Source organism: Pinus tabuliformis, chromosome Q (genome assembly GCF_031772625.1).
Source record: "Pinus tabuliformis cultivar Carrire ecotype Pingquan chromosome Q, CPIR1, whole genome shotgun sequence".
NCBI lineage: Eukaryota > Viridiplantae > Streptophyta > Pinopsida > Pinales > Pinaceae > Pinus > Pinus tabuliformis.
Window position 1 is genome coordinate 649,504,763 of NC_142296.1, and position 20,753 is coordinate 649,525,515.

The following is a 20,753-nucleotide window of genomic DNA, read 5'->3' on the forward strand; positions in this document are numbered from 1 at the left end:
CCATATCAGATTTCCTTGATGAGGGGTGTAGGAATGATGTGGATTCAAAAGTTTACAAGTTTCTCTATGCATGTGGGATACCATTCAATGTTCTACGCTCACCTTATTGGCACGAAATGGTTTCTGCCATAAATGATGCCCCTAAAGGATACAAGAGCCCTGGGTATGACAAGGCAAGAACCGTTGGCCTTGATCATGAAAATTCTTTGAATAAAATGACAAGTTCTTGGACTGACCATGGGGTGTCCATTGTATCTGATGGATGGACAAATGTAAAAGGCAAGCCATTGATAAGTGTTCTTGCTGTGTCTGTTAGTGGTCCCATCTTTCTAGCTGCACATGATTACTCAGACAAGTTCAAGACCGCCATCAACATTGCAGAAGCATTACTTGAAACAATTGAGCGTATTGGCCCATACAATGTCATCCAAGTCATCACCGATAATGCTCCTAATTGTAAGGCAGCGAGAGCAATTATTGAGGATAAATACCCCAACATATTTTGGTCTGGATGTTTGGTTCACACATTGAACCTTCTGTTGCATGATATTGTCAAAAACAAAAATGAACAATACCAATGGATTGGTAATTTGTACAAGAAAAGCAAACAAATGATAAAATTTATTACAAATCATAGCAATACCCATGGCCTTTTCCGCAGTCACTCGAAATTGGAGTTGCTGAAGATTGCGAGGACTAGATTTGGTAGCTATTACCTCACCTTCAGGTGCCTTTTGAAGGTAAGAGAGGCATTAGCTAGCATGGTATGAAGTTCACATTGGCAGGTGTTAAAGGAAAGGGCTACAAATGTAGCTGACATGGCAGGTTTTGAAATGGTGGAGGCTGCTCTTGATGGGCAGTTTTGGACAAGTGTGAGGCAGGTATTGGATTTCACCAAGCCAATTTATCACATGATTCGGTTTGCAGATACAGACAAACCAGTGATTGGCGAGGTGTATGAGCAAATGGATACCATGTTGGGGGAAATAAAAGACATTGTTCATAATAGAGATCCCAACTTGTACAAACTGATTCATGATTGTGTGTGTGAACGGTGGAATAGGCTTAACCTTCCACTACATTACTTGGCGTATATCCTTACGCCAAAATACTACTCTACATCTTGGTTGGGCCAACCTGCAGCAGGGGGTGGGGTTAGGACCAAACCCCATTTAGATCCAGAGGTAACTAAAGGATATTTGGAAGCATTAGAAAAGTTGGTACCTGACAGGGAGGAATGTGCAGCTGTGCGCCTTGAAATAGGCAGATACTTCAGTGGCACTGGTTTGTATGGTAACTTCCATGCAATGGACGACAAAGATAAATTTGAATCTCTCACATGGTGGGAAACATATGGCGGCCACGGACTTTTGCCAAAATTGGCAAAAAAAGTTCTTTCACAGGTTGTAAATTCTTCTTCTGCAGAGAGGTGTTGGAGCACCTACAACTATATACATAATGTGAAAAGAAACAGACTCAATGAAAACCAAGCAGAAAGCTTGGTTTATGTGCACTACAACTTGAGGTTGTTGAGTCATTACTGTGATCGGGCTAATGAGGATCCCACATATAAAATTTGGGACAATCACCCAGAGGATGACAATTTGGAGGATGGCATTGTACATATTGAAGAACTAGAAGAGGAACTTGTAAGGGATGAAAATGAAGCAGCTGCAACAGCCATGCCACCTCCACCTCCACCTCCACCATCAAGTAGCAGTGCTCGAGGTCCGAGTCTTGTTCCTTTGCTGTCGCCACCTACATCTACACCCTCGCGTGGAGGTTCTAGTTCTGGTCGTCGGTCTGTGCGGGAGACTCCTAGAAGACCACCACGACCTGCTTATACTCCTGGAGACTCTCGTGGCAAGGGCCACATGTAGATTTACAGTTTACTTGTCTTTTTTAGTTTCTATTAGACTTTAGTTTTCATAACTGTTGAGTTTTGAGTCCTTGACTCTTGACTCTTGACTCTTTCATATCATAATGATATTTTTTGTAAACATTATATCACTGTGACAATGAAAATTTGAAGTTTGAAGTTGGGCCTTGGCAATTATAACTCATTGGTAATGATTGTGAATTATGAATATGATGCTTTGTGAAAGACTAAAGTTGTTTCATTTCATCTCATTATTCATGTTTCATTTTATAAATTTTTAACATTTCATATCATGTTAACAGTTAGAAGTTAGGACTTAGAAATATCTTCGATATTACTTCTTGTAATGGTTAAACTTAGCTTACAAGTACAACTTTGGTGATCAATGATGATAAATGTTATTGAATTTTGAAATTTTCAATTCTGAAAGCTTGAAGTTGAAACTTTAAGATTGAATTTGATGAATCATGATTTATAAGAGTCTAAGACTCAATATGTTGCAGTTGTAATATGTATTTTACTAACTTGTGGACATGGTTGATGACGATTATAATTTCTAGATGATTGATGTGATATGGTTCAATGATCAATCTATGTTTTTTTATGTTTTTTATGTCTAATTCATCATTCTACATGTTTTTGTTGACATATATGTATCAAAAATTAAAAAATATAAAAAATATATATATATTTTTAAAAAATCACTCCTGGATTCGCTCCCAAACCGGGAGCTTCTGAAAATGGTCGCTCCCGCTCCCGTTTTCGCTCCCGCTCCCGCTCCCAAGTAACATGGTGTTAGATGTTATTTGTTGTAATGGTTACACTTAGCTTGCAAGTACAACTTTGGTGATCAATGATGATAAATGTTATATATTGAATTTTGAAAGCTTGAAACTTTATGATTGATGAATCTTGAGACTCAATATGTTGTATGTTACTATGTAACTAACTTGTGGATGTGGTTGATGAAGATTATAACTTCTAGATGATTATTGTTGTATGGTTCAATCTATGTTTTTCTTTTAGTAGTACTAGTAGTAGTAGTATTGCTCTCAACCATGAGTTGAATGGCAACAGACCTGGTCTTGCATGGTAGATAGACATCTTACCTCTATGAGACTTTATAGCTGGACATGTTCATCATGATTTTGGCCTCACGAGCTAGCTTGAGCAATGATTTCGCCATCTTGAGTTTCATCCCTTTGGCCTGGTGTGTTAAGAGAGACATGTTCTCTCAGCTTTCTTCTTCTGTTCTTACTTTGCAGCTCCTCCTGGGATTGTATAGCGATGGACCCTCAACCTTGGGCACTCGTTGGATGACATCTTTAGGCTTTGCATTGGTCCTTTCAGATTGACTGATGAGGACAGGGAGGCCTCTTCTTCTAAGCTTTACTTTCATGTCCACTTATGATGCTGATGTGGAGCTGGGGTTTTGTGCCTTGATAGGGTTTTCCTAACCCTTGTGCTTATCTTTCATTGTTGTATTGATATTGTAATCTCTAGTCCCATTAACCTATCACTTGGTCAATTGTGCACATTCATAAAATTATCTTATCATCTCTATTTGACTAACAACATCATTCCAAACTTGTGAGCACTTGAACTCTTTGAGTCTCTCCTTTTATTAGTGCTTCTTTTGTCGATCTGGTTGACATAAATTTATCCTTTGTCTATCTTCTGTATATTACTATTTTGTTATAGTCTGGAGATGCCTTATGTACTCCCTTTGCTATGTTTCACATAACACACCTTCCATAGTTCCATAGACATTAATATATTTTCTTCATTTTGTTTCCTTCTCCGTATTTACTCACAAAGGCTTTTCCCTTAATCCTTGTTGAGCTTATATATGAATTATTCATCAACCTTGGCTTGTGTCCATTATGAAGCAGATGGTGTGACTGTTCTTAAAAACTAAATACCATTGTGACTACATTTCCTCTTTATTTACTATCAGTAATTTTGCCCCAAAGCTTAGTTCTATCAAGAGTGCTCTTTCAGGAGCTGGGTCATATATTCTCATGAGGAGATCACCTCTGTGCATGTATTCAGATAGAGATAATTGCAAATTAAAGAATACATGAAATTCACAAATGACTAAGCTCAGAATATGTTGAAAGGTCTTGAAATTAACAGGAACAGAAGACTCGAGAGAGGTCCTAAGTGTTTGCACTTGCTACAAGGGTATGTTCCAGTGGAATAGTTATATAATGATAATTCTGTGTGAGAATGGAAGGGAATATGTGTCTAATAGAAATATGTTGTCTTGTACTTTATTTTGACCTTAATATTTGTTTGGATAATAAAATTCTATGCAACACTCTTTGTGAGCATTGATCCAAGTACAGCTTGTCTCTGTCATAAGTTGAAGTCCCATTGTTTTTCTTTCTTCTATGTTTGCAAGGTCTCTGGAATATTAATTTTTAACATTATGCCCAAGAGTCAAAATATAATTTGGTTCTTCTGCAGGCATTTACGCTAGGATTTCCAGGTGAAAAGTCTCAGCCAGCTGTGACCTCGTTGTGTTTTAATCAGCAAGGAGATCTACTTCTAGTAGGCTATGGCAATGGCAGTCTCATACTTTGGGAACTGCAAAGGGCCACAGCAGCAAAAGTAATTACAGGGGAGCACTCTTTGGCAGTTGTGCACACATTGTTTCTTGGACAAGATCCGCAAAATGCACGACAATTCAAAGTCATCAGTGGTGATTGTAAAGGGCTTGTTCTTCTACATAATTTTGCTGTAGTTCCTTTACTTCGTCGGTATTCTGTCACTTCTCAGGTACAAGAAATTGCATGAACAGCTTTTTCAAACTCTGGTTCAACTTAGGGAAACTTTGGTAGTGTGTCATTGTCATAAGGTGTTACCTGTTCTTTAATCTTTATGTGATTTGACTTCATAACAAGTAACACTATCAGGATATTGGCTTCTGGTTTGTCTGCTTGCAGTGTCTTCTTGATGGTCAACGCACTGGGACAGTTTTATCTATATCTCCACTCCTGGCAGTTGAATCTCAGATTAGTGCTTTAAATAATGGTCAAAGTGTTTCTTCACTTGGTCCTGGTGGTCTAGGTAGCATGATGGGAGGTGTTGTTGGAGGAGTTGTAGGAGGAGATGCAGGCAAGAAACTTTTTAATGATAACTCTGCATCAGAAGAAGCTGGGGGAGTGGTTGTCTTTGTCACCCAGCAGACTGCCTTGGTGGTATGGTTTTTTTAGAGGTTAACTGCATTTGTATTTAACCATGAAATAATATTAGCATTGGTGTTGAAATTTTCTAGTAAGTTCCGCTTATGGATTCACAGTATATGCAGCTGTTGCCTGTAGCTAATTTATGTGTCAATATCTAACGTGAATTGAAATGCATCCTTTGCAGGTACGTCTCATCCCCAATTTAGAGGTTTACACAAAGCTCTCTAGACCTGATGGCATCCGCGAGGGTGCCATGCCTTACACAGCATGGAGGCGTATTTCCAATCAACATGGATCCGGCAGCCGCAAAAGTAACAATAATAGCATTTCAAATGGAAATGTTGATTCCAGTACTTCTTCACTGCCATCAGTGCAAGAGGGTGCTATATCAAAGGTTCCACATGATGTTGAAGACTTGGATAAAACACCAGTTCTTGCAATTGCATGGGACAAGAAAGTGCAAGTTTCTCAGTTACTGAAGTCAGAGCTGAAGGTGCTGAGAGAGTGGAACCTTGATAGTGAAGCACAAGGAGTAGCATGGTTGGAAGACCAGGTAAGCTATGTAAATTTAGTTTTTTATGTGGAGGATGAAGATCAGGTAAGCTATATAAATTTAATTTTTATGCAGATTATTAATCATCTGACAAGAAGGGCAAACTTCAAATTTCAACAACTGACAAATTTCTGCACCACATGTTTGCCTTATCATTTTCTGTACATGATATTATCAGTCTACTTTTTTGATTGCTTTGTGTGAATTGGATGTTAAATTTGGACATATATTTATTAATTCTAAAGTTTCTTCCAGATGCTGGTGGTTCTCACTTCGAAAGGTCAATTATGTTTGTTCACAAAAGAAGGGACAGAATTGGACCGTAGTAGGTTACCACTTGAGGATGTTGGAGGAGATTCTTCTGTTATATATCATACACATTTTATGAATGCTTTTGGAAATCCTGAGAAGGCATTTCACAATTCTGTTGCTGTTAGAGGAGCAGCTATATATTTATTGGGGCCTACGTGGCTTTTAAGATCTCGTTTGTTACCTTGGAAGGAACGAATTCAAGCTCTCCAAAATGCAGGTGACTGGATGGGTGCCCTTCACATGGCAATGGAACTGTATGATGGTAATGCACAAGGTGTAATAGGTCTTCCAAGGACTCTGGATGCTCTGCGGGAGGCCATCATGGCCTTCCTTCTGCAGTTGCTCTCTGCTTATGTAGATGAAGCTTTTTCTTATATCTCACTGGCCTTTAGCAATCAACATGAAAAAATGGAAGCAGAAGTTGAGGGGCAAAACCAAAAAAAGTCTGTTTCTTTGCAGATCAAAGAGCAGTTTGCACGAGTCGGAGGTGTGGCTATAGAATTTTGTGTGCATATAAGGATGACTGATGTGCTCTTTGACAGTGTATTTTCTAAATTCTTAGGAGTGAAACATGGGGGTAAGATTTTGTTTTAAAGTTTATCTCAGATATTTTTCTTGAGTCAAATTTTCACAGTTATTATTTAAATGCATAGATTTTCTAAAAGAATAAAATATCCTGTTAACGTCTGCTTAGGCCTATTTGCCCTGTTGGACACGTGTTAAGCCCCTTTGATGATGGAGGAACCAACTCTGGGAGGTCAAATAACTTCCCTCACACTCACATACAAGGGCTCTACATCTGTCAGCATTTGAACCTGGACTGGTTGTGCCCTGTTCCAACCACTAAGACAAAGCCCGACACATACCTATTCTTGTTTAACTGTCCTCAATAATATGGGAGATCTAGTTTGCTATAACACTAAGTATCCATGAAGGGCACTTGTCAATATGAGTCATCTGGTTAACCATACTGTTTGAACACATAGTTTTAGCTGTACTGGCTTATTAATCTTGTCGTTGATTGTGTTGACATGGTTGTATTATGTTCTTTGTAGATTTCTGTTCATCTCAGTATTGATTGCATATGATTTCACTAACATGATCATTCCATATGGATTGTCTATGAAAATGTTTGATTATTCAGATATCATCCCTTGCTGAACATTCCATCAAAACCAAACACCATATAGGTCTTGAGAGCACCAAAATTATTGCCAAAGAAAACCATTACTTTAAAAGACACTTTAGGGAAGCCATAGAAATTTATCAAGAACCCTAACAATCTAAATAAGGACAATGGCCTGGACGTCAGCAACAGCTGGATTCCTCTTATCAACCTTCTTAAGAAATCTTAATTTTACACCTCTTGTCCTCCCCCCCCCATTCCACCTTTATAGCCCTCATATTCTCGTCTCCTCCCCTCCCCTCTGACCTTTGGTCTTCTCCCCTATCTCCCCCCCTTTTTCAATCTAACGCACACTTCTTCCCTACCCCTTCCCCCTCTTTTTTTTTCTCTCCTTTATAATAATAATATTATACAATAGTATTTAATTATTATATAATATAATAATATTATTATTATATTAACATTAGTATTAATATTTTAATAATAATAAGACTTTACTATATTAATAATATTATAATAGAATATTAATATTATAATAGAATATTAATATTATAATATAGTATGATATTAATATTAATTTATGTAATATATAATAATATTATTATATTATTATTAGATAAAACTTAAATTTATTATATCTCCTTTAGGGGTTTTTTTATCTTAGCTCTTTATGTTTTACATTTAGGTTTTAGGGCTGACACTCTCTACTCATCTCATTTCATTCTGCGTCTCATTTATTTATATGGTTCTCTCGACTCTCTTTCCCTCAGGCTTTTATCTCCTGAAGATGGATCCTCTTACAGACCAGAAATGTTGACAATCAAACACGGCTACTGTGGTAAATCTGAGCTTCCAATCTACAAATTCTAAAACATGGTGAAATGCCTCTGCACCCATTTTACTGAGTATTTTATTAGCTACAAAATCCTTTGATTTTTAGTTTCAACATTCTAAAACTTGGTGAAATGCCCCTTCACCTATTTTACTGAGTATTTTATAGCGTGGCATTAAATTCTCTTCAAGTTCAAACACACAATGGCCCTGGAGCTAACAGGGAAGAACATCTCATGATGAAGTTACCTTACTGCACTTCCTGGGACTCTCTTCAAGCAGTTTAAAAGGGCGGTGATATTTTGCAATGCAAGCCATGGCTGTTGTACAGGACCTGGAGATTTTAGTCGTAGAAAAGATAGGCTTGCTCACTACAGTTTCTAGGATTTGTAGATCTGAGAATGAAGAGAAAATTCAAAAAAGAAAAAGATAGGGTTTCAGAAGCTTGAATTTTTGATAGAATAGGGCAGGAAGCATGCAGCCCACAGCTTCTGAGATGCGAGGTAGTCATTTTCACAAAGATGCATGGAATCTATGAAATGGAGAAGAGATTCCAGGAAAACAGGTGCAACAGGAGAATAATGCAGAGAAATAGGCACAAATTTGGCTGAGGAAAGGTCAGACAAACTTAGAATTATTGATCTGAAGCAGTGGGTGAAGCAGAGCTCAGAATAGTGAATACTAAAGGGTGTTTCTAAGTAGTGGGAATCATGGAGTTGAATGAATGCGCTGCTCTGATACCACTGTTGAACTGCACGAGAATTAAAGATAAGCATGGAATCCTTTTTCATTAAAATGGCACAGATATAAATACATTGTCTATGACCATTGGATTTATCTTCCAAGGTCTCTTGTACTCTCAATGACGGCTCATATTCCTCACCATAACCCTAATGGATTAGGTGTATAACAATATTGATAATGGACAAACATTATGTGCATCTGTTTTTTAGAACCTATGTTATGTATTTTTAATCGACATCACTTAGCAAAAATTTCGACTCTTACTCTGTGAAATGTAATGACATGAAGTATAAAATTGGCAAATTGCATTCCACTATATCCCAGCAGGATCCAAGATGAGCATCTGATATTATGATGTAAGGCCATTTCACTAATCTTGCAACACCATCAATTTCTAGTGGTTCCATTCTCAAGAACTTGGAACTAAATAACTTTGCACATAAATAGTGTAACTTTCTTATAAATGTTCTGTATTTTGACTTTGGGTGTGTTTGTTTTCTATAAAAAACAAATATTCAGGCCTTTATGATCAGGCATGAATACTTTACTGCTAGCTATTGTTCTTTGTTTATTGTCAAGATGAATAGACAACTATGATTTGTTAATTATGAATTTCTTAGTTCTACATTTATTTTTGATAATAAGTTTGTTTCAAATTTTATAATTTTATTCTCATTAGTGTCCTGATGCTTTGTCACTAGACTTGTGAGTATCCAAGTTTGACTCTTCTCGTGAGCAAACAAGTCAAAATGACTCTGGGGGAGTTGTACTTGAGTTTGACGTGGGTCAAACGAGTTTGACATGTGATAACTCATGAGTCATTGTGAGTCAAACTAGGTCAACCCAAGTATGACTTGCTAATTTGTCTATAAATGTCACAAACCACCATACATATATATGCCCAGAAACTGTATTTGTCAAGATTTTCCCAAGTTCTCCTGAGCTGAGTTAAATTCTCAACTCTTCTGCCTTGCTGAGTTTTCCAACCAGCTGACTCTGGTAACATTGTTTTTCTGCTCCCTGGGCCATCTTATGTTGTTCTTGCATCTTTTTCTGCATTGAATCACACATTTAGTTGTCAGTCATTCACTGCAAGCTTATGTTTTCCATCTCTTCTAAATATTATAATCATATTCCTATATATATGAATATAACAATATAAATAGGCACGAGGCATGCAATTATTTCTATACAATAACATGTTATATTGTCATTCTTATGCCTATATGACATGCTTTTTCAGGTACGTTTTTAGAACTCCTGGAACCATATATTTTAAAGGACATGCTTGGCTGTCTACCTCCTGAGGTAATATAAAGACATTATTACGAATTAGTCAATACTTTTAGTATCTTCATGGTAATTGTAACTGGTATTGTGAATGCTATGGTGGGTGTCATAGGTAATGCAAGCACTTGTGGAACACTATAGCAAAAAGGGTTGGTTGCAACGGATTGAGCAATGTGTTCTCCACATGGACATTGGTTCCCTTGACTTCAATCAGGTCTGCATTAGTGAATTGCCTATTATCCTATTATATTTAGATGGAGTGATGTGTATTGAGGCAGAGATTCTGATATATATGGTATTTTGCAGGTGGTGAGGCTATGCAGAGAACATGGACTGTACAGTGCATTAATATACTTATTCAACAGAGGTTTGGATGATTTTAAGGCGCCTTTGGAGGAACTGTTGGCAGTTGCTCAGGACCAGCAAAGACCGAATGCACAAGCCTTTGGGTGTGTTTCCAGCTGTTCACGATATTGCGACCAACTACTTGTCAGTAACTTATTGGTTTTCTGCTGTTATGTTTTTTTCCAAGGAAAAAGGCGTAATTTTATATAATGAAAATAAAATTACATTTTTAACTTGCTGATAACCAAGCATCACCAGGCCATTGGCCGATGATAAGCATAAACATACAAAGAAAGACGAACTAATATACAATGGGCAGAAAACTAGTTTTTCCTCCCTTTTTTCTTCTCAACCTTGCGCCAACCCCCTTGAGACAGCGAAGTAGTGACAAGAGCGAGCTGAGAATCATCAGGTCTGGTATTGTCCTTATCTGAATCTGAATTGTCTGATGAATGTGTACGCTTGTACCCACTAGGTTCCATTGTTTCTGGCATGTCTGTTGTTTGTACCTGGTTGATCTGTGGTTCCATGGGTTCTTTTGTGTGTTCCCCCTGGGTTTCTGGTGCCTGTGTTGTCTGGGTGTTCCCAAATGCTATGGGTTCCTCAACTGCCTCATCCTCCTCCTCTTCCTGCTTTGGTGGAGGGAAATTCCAGCCTTTTGGCTGTTTACCAGTTTTCTTCTTTCTATTGGGGTCTTTCTTTGCATCTGGACACAAGTTCCTAAGGTGTCCTGTTTGCCTGCAAATAGAGCACCTGAATGCTGTGTTCTCGTAGTCAAGTATCTGTGTCCAGTTCCTCTGATTGTGGATCAGTTGGATACGGTCTGGTAGTCCTTTGCTGAGATCTACTTCCACACATATCCAAGCATATGTGTAGATCCTCTCCTCCAATCTTTGAGTATCTGTTTTAATGTAAGAACCAATAATGTTCCCGATGCCAGAAAGTACATGTTCATCTCAGAAATGAAGAGGAAGATTGTGTAAGCAGACCCAAACCGACATTATGGAGACAATCATATTATTAGCATCAAAGGCCGGGAACCAAGGAGTGATGAATAGGCCTGTCGTACCCCAGAACCAAGGACCATTCTGTAGGATGCTGTCACTTTGATCTCCTGTCACTGCTGAATGCCCAGCTCTTGTACCAAATTGAACCGATCTCTCCAATAGCCACTTTCCCTCTTTTATAATTTTCTGACCTAATCTTCTAACTTCAAAGAGATGGAGGGTTGAGATTGCACCTCCATACTTGACCTCTTAACTTTTTATTTTTATTTTAATTTTAATAAAATAAAAAAATTAAATTATTGATTCTATGCCTAAGGTCCAAACTTAGGAAATATTTAAATAATTCAGCTGTGAGAGAAATTTGGTGATTTATTGCATGTCATGGCACTTGACCAATGCAGAATCACCTTCCAAGCTACATTTTCAACACTCTCTCTTAGTGAAGAAGGTGTTCTACACCACCCCCTGCTTGTCTCTAAAAAGTATAAATTTGCCCTTCATCAAAGCCTTGGTTAGAATATTGGCTACCTACTCATCCGTTGGTTCATAATGTAGTGTCATTGTCCCCTTTTTCACACAAAAGCTCGAATGAAGTGGTACATGATTTGAATGTGTTTTGTTTTGTCATGAAACATGAGATTCTCTTAGACTTTGATACAACTCTAATTGTCACAGTGAATCAAAGTTGACTCCATATCCTGATCAAATAACCCAGGAGAAGTTTCTAAAGCCAGATTGCCTCACAAGCTACCAAGTTGTTCAATTGAACTTAGTGCAACTGATTTATGCTTCCTACTGAACCAGGAAACAACTTCCAAAAGTGTTTTTTTGTCAGTTGTACTGCTTGCCCGATCAACATCAGTGTACCCCTCTAGCTTCACTCCATCCATTTGAGTATATCTCAGTCCATAATCAACTATGCCTCAAAGGTATCTCAACACATGTTTTGCAACCACCCAGTGAACTTACTCTGGCTCTACCATGAATTGACTGAGTATGTTGGTTGCAAAATAGATGTCTAGTCTAGTATCGACCAAGTAAATAAGAGAGCCAATCAACTGTCTATATAATGTAGGGTCCACTGCCTTTGATATGGAAGCATCAATCTTCTTCTAGTTGGTCACTAGTAGTGTAGACATGGTTATGCAGTCCATCATCTTGAATTGCTTAAGGACCTCAATTGTATATTTCCCTTGCTCGAGGAAGATCTCACCATCATTCTGCCACATCTGCAAGCCCAAAAAATAATGCATCAACCCTAAATTCTTCATGTCGAACTTTGCTGTTAGGTCCTTCTTGCATTTTGCTATGAGCATCTCGCAAGCTATGAGAAATAAGTCATCCACATACAACACCAAATGAGAGGCTCACCCTTGAGCTGAACGTCATACAGGGTTGGGTCTACCTCATTCTTGGTGAAGTCCATGCCCTGCAAGTCGCTGTCAATCCTAGCACACCACGCCTTGGGAGCCTGCTTGAGTCCGTACAATGCTCGCTTCAATTCACACACATGGGAATCTCTTCCATGCACCTCAAAACCCTCTGACTGCTCAATGTAAATCTCTTCCTCAACCACACCATTGAGGAAGGTTGTCTTCACGTCCATCTGGTGAATCCTCCAACCCATTTGTGCTACAATAGAAATTACTGCCTTGATGGACGAGTATTTGGCTACTAGGGCGAAGGTCTAATTGAAACGGAAAAACCTTGATACGCAGAATATATAAATATAAATATTTTATTAAAAATGATGAATAGATAGATGATCTGATTACAATGGGGCTCCTGGCTTAAATACCGCCATGGACACCCTTTGGGAAAGGGCATGATCTTATGATCGTGCCCTTTCGCCTAACTAAACCTAAATTAATTAATAAACCTAAAATTAACTTATTTTTTTTCATAACATTGCCTTCCTCTCGAAGGAATGCTTTGTCCTCAAAGCATATGTAACGACGGATGTTGTTGACAAAATGCTTCATTCTCCCAAGAAGCTTCTTCTTCGGGCAAGTCCTTCCACTTGATCAGATATTCCTTGATAGTACGATAACGAAGCTTCCTTTCTCTAGTAGACAAAATACCTTCTGGTTCTAAAATGACTCTTCCTTCATCATCTAGGGATGGAAGTGTTGTTTGCGCTGTTTGATTGTTACCTAGGGCCCTTTTAAGGCAAGATACGTGGAAGACGTTGTGAACACGACTTGTCTCTGGAAGGCTTAAACCATACGCAACTTGGCTAATCTTTTTGCTAATCTGATAAGGTCCATAAAACTTTGGTGCCAATTTGTTTTTTCCCTTCTGTTTTAAGGATAATTGTTTGTATGGTTGGAGCTAACAAATACCCATTCTCCAACTTCAAACTCTCTTTCGGTTCTGTTACGGTCTGCTTGTTGCTTCATACGATTCCTTGCATTATTTAGATTTTCTTTTAATATTTGGACGATTTTCTGGGCTTCTTCTAGTTGATCTTTAACAGCAGGTAGATTTGTTTGGACACTAGCTAGATCTTTCCATTTCGGGGGTTCATACCCATATAGGGCTTGAAATGGCGTCATTTTTTCTGATGTATGATAGGTGGAGTTATACCACCATTCAGCAAGGTGTAACCATTGAGCCCACTTATTTTGTTTTTCTGTAGCGTAGCAACGTAGGTAGGCCTCCAAACATTTATTGACAACTTCTGTTTGTCCATCTGTTTGCGGGTGATAAGCGGAACTCATATTTAAGTAAGTTCCTACATGGTTGAACAATTCCTTCCAGAAATTACCTTTGAACTTGGCATCTCTATCACTTACAATGACTTTTGGAAAACCGTGCAACTTATATATATTTTTGCAAAATATTTCCGCGATTTCTTTTGCTGAGTATGACTTCTTTATTGCCATAAAGTGAGCATATTTGGTGAGTCTGTCGACTACTACGAAAATCTTGTCCTTGCCTTCAGATACTGGTAATCCTTCGATAAAGTCCATTGAGATTTCTTCCCACTTCTGATTTGGAATGTTTAAGGGGTGAAGTAATCCTGGTGCCGTAGTATTTTCGCTTTTATTCCTTTGACATGTGTCACACTCTGCTACATACTTCTGAATTTCACGATTCATTCCCTTCCAAAAGAAGGATTGACGTGCATTATAGTAAGTCTTAAAGAATCCTACGTGTCCAGCTGACGGTGAGTCATGTAATTCCTTGAGTATTTTAAACTTAAACTTGGAATTTGTACTTAGATATATTCTTCCCTTATACCATAGGATATCATTCTTCCACTCAAATTTTGAGTTATTGGGAAGGTTATTGATTATTGCTGTTACTTCTGGATCTTTGGCATACTCACTTCGAATTTCGTTAAGCCATTCAGGAACAACAACCGACATTGCAAGTAGTGTTGGTTCTTCATCCTTCCTGGATAAGGCATCTGCTACTACATTGTCTTTACCTCTTTTATGTAGTATTTCCAAGTCAAAAGCGGCAATTTTTTCAATCCATTTTTGTTGTTCTTCGGAAAGCGTTTTTTGTTGAAGGAGATGTTGGAGACTGTTATGGTCTGTTCGAATAGAAAACTTACTTCCCAAAAGATATTGCCTCCACTTAGCTAGTGCGTGCATGATAACGAGCATTTCTTTGTTGTATGTGGATTTGAGGCGCTCTCTTTTATTGAGCTTCCTACTTTCGAAAGCTATGGGATGTCCTTGTTGCATTAGTACTGCACCTATACCGAATCCAGAAGCATCACACTCAATGATAAATGGTTTAGAAAAATCTGGTGTTGCTAATACGGGAGCATTAGACATAATTTCTTTTAATTTTTCAAAACACCTTCCTGCTTCCTCATCCCATAGAAACGAATTCTTCTTTAAAAGATTTGTTAGAGGTGCAGTTATATGTGCATAGTTTTTAATAAACCTTCGGTAATATCCTGTCAAACCTAAGAACCCTCTTAGCTTGGATATATTAACAGGTTTGGTCCATTCTTTTATGGCTTTGATTTTGTTAGGGTCCACCTTTACACCTTCATGGGATATCATGTGTCCAAGGTATTCTACTTCTTCATTTCCGAAGGTACATTTGGACTTTTTCGCGTAAAATTGGTGTTCCTTAAGTAGTGTAAGAACCTTATCCAAATGTTGCAAGTGCTCCTTCCAAGTTTTACTGTAAATTAGAATATCATCAAAGAATAGTAATACAAACTTTCTGAGATGTGGGCGAAATAATTCATTCATAGTTGCTTGAAACGTTGCTGGTGCATTGGTTAATCCAAATGGCATTACTTTAAATTCATAATGACCTTCGTGTGTTCGGAATGTGGTTTTTGGTATGTCTTCTAATCTTATTCTAATTTGATAGTAACCTGATCTTAGATCCAATTTTGAGAAATACCTTGCGCCATGTAACTCATCCAACATTTCGTCGATAAGGGGAATTGGAAACTTATTTTTAATTGTTATTTTGTTTAATCCCCTATAGTCAATACATAGCCTGAATGACCCATCTTTCTTCCTTACCAACACCACTGGAGCAGCGTAAGGACTTTTACTTTTCGAGATGATTCCACACCTTAAGAGGTCTTGGATTAATCTCTCGATTTCTGTTTTTTGGTGATGTGGATATCGGTATGGCTTGATGTTAACCGGGTCTGATCCTGCCTTGACTTCTATTGTATGCTCAATTTCTCTATTATGCGGCATCTTTAGAGGTAGATCTTGAAATACTTCTTCATGTTTCTTAATTAAATCTTGTATCTCTGGGGACTCTTCACTAGTCATATTTGCAGATAACATTTCTAACTGATGACATTGTACTACATAAGCAGGTGCTCCCTTTCGAATCATCTTCATCATCTGAGATGATGATACAATTTGATTTTCTGGTGCTTGGAACCCATGTAATTTGTACTTTTGACCTCGCCATTTGAATTTTATAAATTGTACTTGGTGGTTAGCGGCATAAGTACCTAAAGTTCGCAACCATTGGACACCTAAAACTACATCTACTCCTCCTAATGGTACTGTGAAAAATGAAGACTCTAAACTGAAGTCTTGAATTTGTAATTTAACCTTATGGCATTTTCCCACCTTTTCAATCCTCTTACCGTCCGCTACCATTACTTTCATGTTTGGTAAAGGAAATGAAAAAATATTGAGTCTCTTGGCCATGGTTGCATCCAAAAAATTGTGTGTGCTACCAGAGTCAATGAGAACCACCACGTTGTTCTTCTTTATGTGTCCTTTTAATTTTAGAGTCTGAGGTTGTGATATACCTGTCATAGCTGATAATGACACTTGCGGCATACTTTCGTCATCTAGTTCTGGTGAGAATTCTGGGGCATCTTCTGTTTCTTCAATATCAGACTCTTCACTGTTTGAATCATTGGTTGCTTCACAATTATATAGGTTCTTTGGTTCCTTTCCTTTAACACACCTATGTTTGGGATCCCACTTTTCACCACAGCGCTTGCATTTTCCCTCCTTTATCCTTTGCGCTTCCAAATTAGATTTTTCATCTTCACGACGATGAGGTGGAACATATCTTGTATTTTTTGCGTCTGCATACTGAGGTGTTCTTCGTCTTGCATATGTTTTTTCGGCTTTTGACCAAAATATTTGTTCGAATTTCTTTTCGGCTGTTTTTGCTTTTCGTCTTGCTACTTCTATTGATGAAATGTCATGCATCTCAAGTTCTACTTGTAAATGGGTTTTAAGTCCCGAGATGTATGACTGAATTAAACGAGATTCTGATAACCCAGGCACTCGAGTTACTAAGGTCTCCCATTCTTGAGTGTATTCATCCACACTTCCTTTTTGTCGTAATTTGATGAGTTTTGAAAAGAACTCTTCTTCCTTCACACCTTGGAATCTTTTGAAGAATGCATCTTTAAATCTCCTCCAGCTAATGACGTGTGTTGTCTTTTTCCACCACATATACCAGTTATATGCTTCTCCCTCCATTTTCATGGATGCATGTCTGAGCTTTTCGTCATCATCAGTGATGTCATATATCTCAAAGTATTCTTCCGCCTTATTTATCCATGCGACATTGTTTTTTTCGTTCCCATCGAATTTAGGCATCTCAACCTTTACCCTCTTCTGGTATGTGGCTAATGGTTGAGCAAAAAGAGGGTGTTGATTAGTAAGGGTATCACAAAGTTGCTTGTTTGTAAAGGCAGTGTTACTTGCTTCTTGGTGGTGTGTCGCTGATTTTTTTGGGGATTCAACTTTGTTACGAGAGTCTGTGGATTTAGTTGAATCTGACGAAATGTGTTCTTGATCCTCTTCACCTTCTTTTAATAGCTCTTCGGGTGTACAATTCGACTTTTTACACAGACTTTTCAGCATTGTTAAGACTTCTCTGAAGTTTACTCCTGTTTGGACATGTTGACTTTCCATCTTTATCTCTATTCGATTTGTCGTATCTTCAAGATTTTTGATTTTGTCCGCTTGCTTCCCAAGCTTGCTCTCGACTTCATTTAATCGTTTACTGACCTCGTCGTGGTTGTTATTTATCTTTTGCTCTGCATCCAACAACCTTTTCTGGAAATCCGCCATTGTCATTGTCGACATTGAGCGGGTTTGCGGAGGCGTGTATTTATTTGCCAGCTAAAATATTTTTCCTTCCCTCTTTTTTTTTTTTTTAAATAATTAAATTAAATTAATTTAATAATTTAATTTAATTAATTATTATATATATATATATATATTTTTTTTTTTTAAATTAAATTAAATTAATTTAATAATTTAATTTAATTAATATTTTTTTTAATTATAAATTATAATAATTATAATTTATAATTATTAATTATTATATATATATAAAGTTTAAAGTTATAAATTATATAACTTTTAATTAAATTATATATATAATTAAAATATGATATATATATACCCAAATCACCAAATCACGTTTAATTTTTTTTTATATATATATCATTTGACTTTTAAACCGTTTTGAACCGTCACGTCTATTGCCGGCAGCCGTGGGCAGACGTTTATTCCACGCAACTGTAACTCTGGGCAAATGAAACGGCGGCGGACGGTGCTGGGACAGTCGAACAGCGGTCAGACGAGGCCAGATTATACTTCGATTTTACCGTGATACCCACAGTAATAGAACCCGCGAATATCACCGCAGACGCAGGTAGCTTCGAAGCTTGAGGGGAATGCTGTCGGATGGGAGGCACGAAGGGAAGTTAGTGTGGAAGTCGAAAGCGGAGGGAACGACGGCAGAATCACGTGGATTTTTTTTTTTGGATATGAAGCACAACAGAGAGGGTAGCGGGGTAGAATTGATAGACGGAGAGCAGGTGGACGAAGCAAGAAAAACGAACATGCACCGAGAAGTGAACCCGCTCTGATACCAGATGAAACGGAAAAACCTTGATACGCAGAATATATAAATATAAATATTTTATTAAAAATGATGAATAGATAGATGATCTGATTACAATGGGGCTCCTGGCTTAAATACTGCCATGGACACCCTTTGGGAAAGGGCATGATCTTATGATCGTGCCCTTTCGCCTAACTAAACCTAAATTAATTAATAAACCTAAAATTAACTTATTTTTTTTCATAACACTAATCGTAGTCAATCCCTTCCTTCTATGAAACCCTCTTGGCCACAAATTGGGCCTTGAACTTTTCTACACTAGCATTTGCAACGTGCTTAATCTTGTAGGCCCATCTAGAGCCAACCACAGGTTTGAACTTTGGTCGTGGCACAATCTCCCAAACATTGTTCTTCATGATGGAAGAATACTCTTTCACCATAGCATCCATCCAAACCTGATGCTCAAATGCCTCCTGGAAGCTGGAAGGCTCGACCTCAATCAGCTCAATCATCAACGCCATATAGCCTTAATATCTTTGTGTTGCCTTGCTCTGTCTGACTGAATACCTAGGAGTACCTGCGTACAACGGAGCATCTCTTAGTGTCTGCTCTACCAACTTGATCCTCTTCCTCCTTGTGCTGGGAGTCTGAGCCTGAGTGAGAGGAACCCTTTGCTCCTCATCCTGCTCTTGCTTTCCCTACTCATTCTGCACACTACTCTATGACACAAGAACCTAGGGTGTTTGCACTATCTCTATCTTTGGTGTCACCTGGTCCTGAACCTCCATTGCAGAAGAATCTGTGCTGCAAGACTTCCTGAGAGCCCTCTGCTTCTCAAACCTTACATCCCTGTGCAGTACCGTTTTCCCGAGTGCTGGAATATATATCTTGTAGGCTTTTCAGTTTTTTTATACCTTACAAGAATTCCCTTCTCCACAGTAGGTTCCAATTTGGTTCTCTTCTCCGATGGAATATAGCAATATACATACTGATACAACCAAAGATACAAATACTTGACAAATTTGGCCTCTTCCATGTAAAATCCTCCTCGAGTGTCAACCTGCGCAACACTTTATGTGGACTCTGGTTCTGCAAATAAAAAGCAATGTTACAAGCTTCTGCCAATAAAAACATAGGCAACTCTTGGTCATGTAACATAGCCTTAGCCTCTCCAATAATGGCCCTATTCTTCTGCTTTGCAACCCCATTTTGTTGAGGATTGTGTGGAAGTTGGAACTTTCAGCTCTTTCCAGATACCCTCACATGCACAAAAGTCCTTGAAGGCATTTGAGGTGTACTTGCCTTTGTTACCAGACTTGAGTATTTTAATCTTTCTCCCTGTCTGGTTCTCTACAAGAGATTTAAACTCCTGGAACCTATAGAAAACCTCTTCCTTTTTTTTCAAGAAGTATATCCAGATCTTCTTGGAGAAGTCATCTATGAAACTCACATAATGGTGATATGCACTTAAGGACATTGTTGACATGGGCCCATACATATTTGAATATATCAGGTCCAAGATGCCCTTGGCCCTAGTATTGCTGCTCAGAAAGGTGGGCTTGGCATACTTGGCACTTGCCCATTGCGCAACGCTTGCACACATCATGCTGCTCAACCTTGAACTTTGGCAGTCCTGTCACAATCTCCTTGAGCACATTGAATGCTTCATGGTGCAAATAAGCCATAATTTGCCCAACTTTTGGTTGCCACTTAGCAATGCTTGTGCTGGTTCAAATTGAATTCTGAACAAGTCACCTTTTTTGACTCCTGTCACCTTGGCTGTTCTGGAATTCTTAGGTTGAATAAACACTATGGCATCCTCAAAGGTCACAATGTAACCCTTGTCTTCCAGGATAGCAACATAAATCAAATTTTTGGTCATTCCTGGAACAACAACACATCTTCCACCAGCAAGGGTTTTCCAGACTCCCTCTGAATCTTGACAGTTCCTACTCTAGCTGCTTTGTACTTGGTATTGTCCCTGAGTTCTATGTAGAAGTCCATTTCTTTCTCCTGCAGGTTGGTGAAATACTCCTTCACTCCCGTCATGTGGCAAGAAGCCCCACTGTCAATATACCACAGGGTAGTGGCTACTAAACTCGAGAGACGGGAAATGAGTGTAAACTCAATTTGGAATCTGGCTGCAAATTCATCC

The 20,753-nt window shown here is 38.3% G+C and overlaps 1 protein-coding gene across 1 annotated transcript in view; it reads left to right on the top strand.

The window, feature by feature from the left end:
• Positions 1–20,753, top strand: part of SETH5 (transducin family protein / WD-40 repeat family protein) — a 220,733-nt gene that overhangs the window by 22,792 nt on the left and 177,188 nt on the right. Inside the window, exons 2-8 of the mRNA XM_089385020.1 lie at positions 4,349–4,660; positions 4,828–5,082; positions 5,255–5,623; positions 5,879–6,512; positions 9,880–9,944; positions 10,039–10,140; positions 10,233–10,375. Of these exons, the coding sequence (XP_089241146.1) occupies positions 4,349–4,660; positions 4,828–5,082; positions 5,255–5,623; positions 5,879–6,512; positions 9,880–9,944; positions 10,039–10,140; positions 10,233–10,375 (1,880 nt within the window). The remainder of the gene's footprint in view (positions 1–4,348; positions 4,661–4,827; positions 5,083–5,254; positions 5,624–5,878; positions 6,513–9,879; positions 9,945–10,038; positions 10,141–10,232; positions 10,376–20,753) is intronic.